The 8,222-nt window shown below is 37.7% G+C and overlaps 1 protein-coding gene across 2 annotated transcripts; it reads right to left on the bottom strand.

Moving 5' to 3' along the window:
- Nucleotides 1-589: 589 nt before the first annotated feature.
- On the bottom strand, nt 590-5,582 carry LOC137189703 (uncharacterized). Of its 2 annotated transcripts, XM_067599740.1 has the most exons (7): nt 4,916-5,582; nt 3,868-4,175; nt 3,716-3,775; nt 3,088-3,434; nt 2,728-2,970; nt 2,547-2,636; nt 590-760 (listed from the first exon to the last, which is right to left on the bottom strand). In XM_067599740.1, exons 2-7 carry the CDS (start codon nt 3,885-3,887, stop codon nt 726-728), a joined length of 795 nt encoding a protein of 264 aa, XP_067455841.1. In that variant the 5' UTR covers nt 3,888-4,175; nt 4,916-5,582; the 3' UTR covers nt 590-725. The 2 variants fall into 2 exon arrangements, with proteins under 2 accessions (XP_067455841.1, XP_067455851.1); XM_067599750.1 differs by lacking the exons at nt 3,716-3,775; nt 3,868-4,175; nt 4,916-5,582 and adding an exon at nt 3,530-3,700 and having other exon boundaries at nt 592-760.
- Nucleotides 5,583-8,222: the final 2,640 nt, after the last annotated feature.

The raw sequence follows: 8,222 nt of genomic DNA on the forward strand, positions 1-8,222 counted from the left end.
GCCCTCTGGAACGTCCACACAGTATCTCAAGTACTCACACACCTGCCTGTTCATCATCAAGGTGTCAAATCATCCCTTATTTATTTGTTACATTTTTGATATTTTATTTATTGTATTTGTTCTATAGATTCTCTATATTTATTTATTGGATTTACTGGATAATTATTACATTTGTTCAATTTAAATTTGGAAGTTTACAAAATAAAAAGATATTCATCAGATGTATGCGCTGTAATTATTGCAATGATATACTTATACAATAGCTATGATGGTACTTACCTACAGTGTCAGTATATTGTCACTACCACTTTGGGTTATATTAATTTATATTTTCATTATAGGGGACAGTTGTATTTTACAAGTTGAAATACTATATTTGTGTAAAAAACAACACTGAAAAAGAAAATGGTACTTTGACTCAGTGTCAAATACTATCAAATAAAATGTGTGTATTATAAAGCAACATAAAACAGTTGTGAAGTTGGAATACCAATGAGCCTCAAAATAAGGCATTATAGTACATGTTAGGCTAATCGCTTCAGGTTATGTAAACTGTAATTTAGTAGTTTGAACCACAAAATTAAATTTAAAAAACAACACTACGAATAATGCCATTTGTAATATAAATATCCTTTATTTAACAAAGACATCTATCTACTATGTTTACTTCAGGCCTGCCAGGGCAGGAACAAGGTCCAGGTGTCCACATAGTCCAGGTGTGAATGTCACAGACATGATGAATAATGCCAACCCATAGTGCCTGAGAAAAATAAAACACTACTATGAAAAGAATGAACTTATTAGAAATCACACACACACACACACACACACACACACACACACACATATATATATATATATATATAAATGTGCTCACTAGAAACTGCTCAGTTATGTTAGCTGTCTTAGAGCACCACCAAAAATGGTGAAAATGTCTTTCAGCCAGTTGAGTAGAATAGACTGTCCTTTTATCTTTACTGCCTTGAGGGGAGAAACAAAACATACATAATAATTTAGGACATGAGTATTTAACCGTATTCCATGGAGGGCTGAGAGTATGCAGATTTTCATCCTAATGAAAGACAAAATCAGACTAGAAATGCATTTCCTGCAGAAAATGCGTGTGAATGCTGAAAACTGCGATAAATCGCAAAGCGCTGCTGAAAATATTAAACACTCGTTCAGGATCCCCATCTGTATGAATACATTTTGACTACTATGGAATGTTATATTTAACAGATTTGGTAGTTAATAAGTAGTATGGTGCTGTTTTATTTATGACCACAAGGTGGGGCTATTGGTGCCATGATTCAGCATGTCATGCAGATTCTCATGGAAAACCTGTGTACCAAGTTTCATTTTATCAAAGACAACAGAATTGCTGAAATATAAAGTTATAAGGTTAGTTTAGCGCCCCCTTTGGGCAGAACTATATGAAATGTTATACACTTCTGTAAGGTCACCTTTTGTACAACATTCCCAAATTTGGTCGCAATCCGATTCAGTATTGAGAAGTTATTGACCATTAAGTGCATTAGACCATGCCTTGAAAAGTTTGCTAACCAATTACAGACAAACCGTAAGTGATATCTGAAAACAAATAAATAAGTTGTGTTTGGGGTCCTCTAAATATGGTATGTACCAAGTTTGGTGAAGATTGCATGAAATATGTGCCAACAGAAGCAAAACATATGTTTATTAAAAAAAACAAAATGACAGAAAACTTTTAGTGGCGCAAATGGGCGTGGCCTATATCAGTCTAATCAGCATCATCCAAGGCACATGCTGACCAAATATTTCTTTCATAAGACTTACCGTTCATGAGTAATTAGCCAAAACGCAAAACATTTAGTAACTGACCACAAGGTGGTGCTATTGGTACTATGTTTTAAAATTGTTAAGCATTTACAGATGGGACACCTGTATATTAAAAATCAACATTATACCACTTTAGTTTTTGAGATATTAGCTTTCAAACATTCCTCCCATAGACTTCCCATTATAAATTTTAATATTAAAAAAATATATATAAAATCACTGGAATATGCTAGAAAGCTGAAAAGTAATAGCTCACATGTCCCTTAAGAGCCGAACATTTTGATATTTGAATGGTTTCTGTTGCTCAAAGTATAGAGGAGTTGAAAGCTTGCAAAAAACGTATGGAAGAATAACAAGAAAATACAATTTCTGTAGAAATTGCGTACGATTGCTGAGAGCGAATTTAGAAAAAAGGTTTAGAAAAAAAGTTTTATAGCACAAAGTATGCAGCAGTTGAAACGCGGCAAAAAACATACGGAAGACGGAATGAGAATAAAGACTGACAAGAATAAGAAAGTGTGATTGCTCTCAGCATTCACACTAATTATTTAATTGATTAACACACAGATGAGTAGCTATTCAGAGAAATCAACTTTTGTTGTCTTTGACTGTAATGAAAACCTATGTACTCTCGGCCATTAATGGCACATGGTGAAATACCCCTGATTTAACACAGTCACTTTAGTATGAAGATATAGGCAAAACCATGAGCTACTTATTAAACTTACAGCAGCTTTTTTTGACCAGGTTCTTGGCACCATGCCACATGTCCAGACTGTGATGAATTCTGAGGTCCTTGTATCTGCCTTTGTCTGGGTCTGTGAAGTGTGGAATAATTTAATTTTACTATAGTATTTCAATAATCTTTTCACCACATGTATTCATACATTATATCAGATGAGTACTTACTCATAAGAGCTCCAATCTGGGTATGAGCATATGTACAGATCTCCACTAGCTTTATCTGTGATGTCATTTTGTCAACAGTCTGTATAAAACTCTCCTTCTCCATGACGACAGAGTTCCATGATGTCTGCTGCTTGTCTATGGTGGCAACATGAATTATCACCTTAGTGTCATTCTCCATGGTGGTGTAGCTGCAGTTATAGGCTGGGAATTCCACCTCCACATGCTGTGTCCATTGGGACAGATCTAAAAGTCAAATAAAAGCAATAGTTGCATTTACCATGTACAGCACTGGCTTTTACAAGAAATTTGCCTTTTTATGCAACCATACAGTTATGATATGCCATGACTGTTAAGACTTACCCATACGATGCTCATTGATGTGCCCCCTTGAAGTGATTTTGACCTTAAAGGGGGCAACACAGTTGCACAACACATCAGTCTTCAAAAGGCTTGAGCATTTATCCGCAGGCAGGATCACAAGTGTAGCCAGTTGTCTCAAGCAGTCCTCATATACTATTGAAGCTCTGGCACCTATGATGTCATCTTCACAAAGGACACGCTGTGGGGCTGGGAAAACAGGTGCCTGATCACAGGGAGAAGGCTCATCCGGAGGGTCTTCATGTGAAGGCTGGTCATGCACCGTCTCGTCGATTCCAATAACTTCCAGTCGATCAATAGATGGTGCTTTCTGTGATGCTCCACCCATTCTGTTGAGGCACGACATAAAGGCATATGTGTAAAAATTTGCAAAAAAACAGACACCACACAAAAATAGCTAAGTAAAGACTGAGTGATAACACACTGTATACTAATTGGTGGAAGATACTCTTCATCAGAACTGTCAGCATTCTCTCCATCATCTTTTCAATGAAAGGAAGGAGAACCTTCATCTGCCCAATCAATTCTGTAAAGGACATACTCACAAAACAATTACTTCTACAAAGAAAAGACTAAATAGTAATAAATGTCATTAGGATGTACTACTTACACACTGTGGTTGAAAACATTTTCCTCCATGTCCTCCTCAACAATGCTCATGTCATATAACCTGTAGAAAAAAATCATTAAAAATATATAAATTATGAATTTATAAAAATACAAGACATGTAGTGCAAAAAGCCATGACAGTTGAACTGCTACCTTTGTTCAAGGACCTGCATTTGTGTGGCTTCTGCAATGACATCCAGATGCTCATCTCTGTAAATAATTAATATAACATGTTCTATACATCACACCCATGGAGACATAACAGTAAACATAAAGTTTACTGTTATTTACTATATTAAAACAATTAATCAGCAACCTTTTGTTTGTAATAAGACATATTTGGACAGCAAAAATATTTCAATATGATTACTTGCCTGTCTGCCCCACTAGAAAGACCAATACTAGACACTGCTGGAGTTGTGCCATGAAAAGGAGTCGATGCTGTGAGACCTCTCTCATAGCTGGAGAAACAACAGCAACATCAAGAAAATAAGTGCTACATGACACAGTCTCATACCCCTGTAATGCATTATGTTACGTCCTAAGATGCTGGGAGCCTTGGCTGGTATGGATAAACATACCAAAATAAATAACATAAAAATTCCACTTTTGACTGATAAATGTAAAATTAAATTTCTGGTTGCAATTACATATTTTTCAATGTTGAAATGGGGAAAAGGTTACTTGTGTTGGACTATAAGCTAACCCCACCTCCCCCAGTGTGCATGTGCTCCTAAATGACAAATTAGGAGCATACAAAGAAATTATGGAGCACTATGAAAAATATTCACAGAATGTATTAACTCGGCGTTGACTTCTCCTCAGTTTATCTTTCACACTACGTTAACTCATTGCTCTGACTTACTGTGTTTAGCACATCACCAGCGCTAAATAGCTTAGTTAGTTATCGGTCCATGTGTTGTCTTACTGCCACAGAAAATGAATAAATCTTTGCGTTATTAGCACAACATCGCCTCTCTGTTGTCTCTTAGACTTGCTAACGCTACGTTACCACCACCTCTGTGAGAGGCACAAACTGAGGCTAAAGTGTGCTAATATTTAATGTTATACGTGGTGACATTTCTTTTCAGTGAAATTAGTGTATTGCTAACACGCATTGCACATCATCCAAGTTTTGAACCATTAGCAACAGGGGGAAATATATATTACATTCCGTTGTAAATTTCAATGTTTCTCTTACCTGTCCAGCAGAAAACAGGAAACTTTGTTTGATCCTTGTTTTATGTTGTCGTTTGTTCCAATTCCGTTTGACTTCATCGTGTTTTCGTTTCTTTGACGATGATGATTCACGCTCCTGTGATTTTCCTAAGTGATAAGTATGGTCCTCCATGTGTTAGTTTTTGGTACCAAAACTTCTCACGATACAAAATGTTTGGCGGGGAAAAGCAACCACTCTCTCCTTCTTCGTCTACTTCAAACTGGTGTATTTCCGGTAGCCACCCACTAAATCTAAAAATGCGTAAGGCTCTCAAGAGAGCCAGTATTAGGTTTGTCCGTTCTGCGTTATGGTAGAAACATGGCAATGCAACATTGAAGCCACCGTGGAGGGGGAACTGCTCCTATGTAGATATAAAGGGCTTATTTCTAAGGTAACGAAAACACAACAATTATTATTTTCAGCTGATTAGACATTAATTAAAATATACTCATAAATAATCTATTCAGTTTTTACCAAGGCTATTGTTTTAGATGCCACTAAATACTACACACTGGACCTTTAAAGGTGGGGGCTTTGACTTTAAAATTTTCTAGGGGGCACCCTTGAGCTGTTTTGCCACATCCATGCCCACGACCCATATCAGATATAAAGTTATGCCTCTTCTGATGCATGTGCAAAGTTTCATGAGTTTTGGACACCCCAGGACTTCAAAAATACTAAAAGTAATTGGGGGGGGGGGCGCTATAGAGCCAATGTGCAATGCCCAAGCCCAACTGTGATACTAATCGCAATACTTACTATTTCAAACATAGCTGCCTTAAACATGTGTGTAAAATGAAAATTGACACAAAAAATCCAAAATGTCTGTCAAATATATGTCAAATATCAAATATGTAAATATGTATTAGATCGAGAATGATGATGATGTTGTATATATTTGATGAACTATGTGTCATTTAAGCCTTGCTTCCTGTTGCGTGTAGGCAATACTACATAAGTGAAATATTGATGCAGCAATACATTTACCAGAAGGCAAATGACAGGAATATGTATTTTCATGAATATTGGACATTACACATAGAAAATAACTATCACTTCCTGTGTCCACTATGTGGCGTTAGAGAACACCAACTAATGATCCGTCATTTTGCTGTATATCATGTGTATAGACCACACCATGAAAATTTCATGTCAATCGAATGATGTTTGACATGTTTATGACTGTGACTCAATATGACAGGCCTGGACCCTCATCAAACATGGGAAATTTGGTGCAGATTGGACAATGTAAAATGGAGTTACAACAACTTCCTGTTTAATGCCCCAAACATGTTTTGGGCAAAATTCACTGCAACCCCAGGCCAAGGGTGTTCCATGAATATTATAAAGCTTCACAATTTAGCATCGCAAAGGTGTTTAGATGTCACCTACCAAATTTGAAGTTGCTCGGGTTAAATCTCCAAGAGGAGCTTGTTAAAATACAACACCTGTCAATGGCTTCACTTTTTGGAAAAAATGCAAATTAGATTCAAAATGGCTGACTTCCTGTTGGGCTTAGGGTGTGGCTCCAAGAGGCTTTTTTTTGGAGATGGTACATCTTCCTACCAAATTTCATACATCTGTGTCAGCTTTAAAAGTGGGGGCTTTGACTTTGAAATTTTCTAGGGGGTGCCCTTGAGGCATTTTGCCACACCCAAAACTAAGACCCATATTAGATATCAAGTTACACCAGTACTGATACAAGTGCAAAGATTTGTGAATTTTGAGTACCCCTAGTACCTCAAAAATGCTTAAAGTAATTAGAGGGTGCTAAAGAGCCGAGATGCCACGCCTAAGCTCAATTTTGATACTAATTGAAGCATTTATTAGTTCAAATATATATGCAAAGTTTCATTAGTTTACATGTCTCCTAAAGGCCTCAAATGTGTTTGTAAAATGAAAATTGGTGCATGAAATCCAAAATGGCTGACTTCTTGTTGGGTGAAAAAATTTGAAAAAATATGTATTAGGATGAGAATGATGAGCGCAATGAACCCACTGAATTTCATGCACATCAAAGAAACTTTGTCCAAATGGCCCTGCATTTGGTGGTGCCATGGAGGCCGCTGTCCACACCCGAGCCCAATCACTACAGAACTTTGCAGTATTGACGTGTGTGCCAATGTTTGTGAGTTTTCAAGCACCCTCAAAAATGCAATGGCGTACTAGAATAATAATAATAATCCCTTCAAAAACAGTAGGTTCCTTGCACTTTCAGTGCCAGGGACCCAACAGTCCCTGGCACTTTCTTGCTCAGGCCCTAACAATCCCTTCAAACCACTCAGTGGCCCTAAAAATCTTTCAAAAAAACAACAATAACCTAATAATCCTCCCAATTACAATAGGGTCTTCGCACCACTCAGTGTTTGGGCCCTAATCAACGATAGCAAAATCTTTTGATAACTTTTGATCATCGACTAGTCCAGATGACACACACTGATTTTGAAGTCGTTATGATGAATTCTGTAGGAGGAGTTTGTTAAAATAAAAGGCCTGGAAAATTTTTCCAAAATGGCCGACTTCCTTTTGGATGTACAGTATGGCTCCAAGAGGCTTTTTTGTGCATCTTGACGTGATACATATGCCCGGTGAATTTCACTTTTCTACGTTAATCTGGAAGGTAGGGCTTCAATTTTCACATTTTCAAGGGGGCGCTGTTGAGCCATATTGCCACGTTCATGCAAATGACCTATCCAGGATTTTAACTGGTGTCAATCCAGACGTGTGTCAAGTTTCGTGACTGTAAAACCATCCGTAGTCCCTCAAAAAAGGCACTTTCCAAGCACGTTTAGGCCCTCAAAAACACTTTTAATCACAGAGAATAATAATAATTAAAGCTGCAAGCAGCGATGATCGGGCCCTCGCGTCCTTGCGTATGTCGGGGCTCGGCGCTGGTGAAGGGCTTCTGTCAGGAGCATATAGATGTCCCCAGACATGGGCTGCTTTCAGACAGTGCAAGGGGAGATAAACGTCACATCCTCAATCAACTACTCTGCCTGCTGCAGGGGCTGCTGCATTGAAATGTCGTAGGGGGCGCTATGGAGCCAGTTTTCATCACTGACTGAATATTGGTATTTAGACGTGTTCAGGCTGGGAGTCTTATCAAACATGTAAAGTTTGGTGTAGACTCGAGCATTTACACTAAAGTTATAGGACTTTCGCCTGTCATGGCGAAACATCAAAACTCAACGCCACGCCACGGCCACACGCTTCAATGATAACTGAATCTTTTGATAACTTTTGATCACACACTAGTGTAGATGACACACACTGATTTTGAAGTCGTTAC

Source organism: Thunnus thynnus, chromosome 1 (genome assembly GCF_963924715.1).
Source record: "Thunnus thynnus chromosome 1, fThuThy2.1, whole genome shotgun sequence".
NCBI lineage: Eukaryota > Metazoa > Chordata > Actinopteri > Scombriformes > Scombridae > Thunnus > Thunnus thynnus.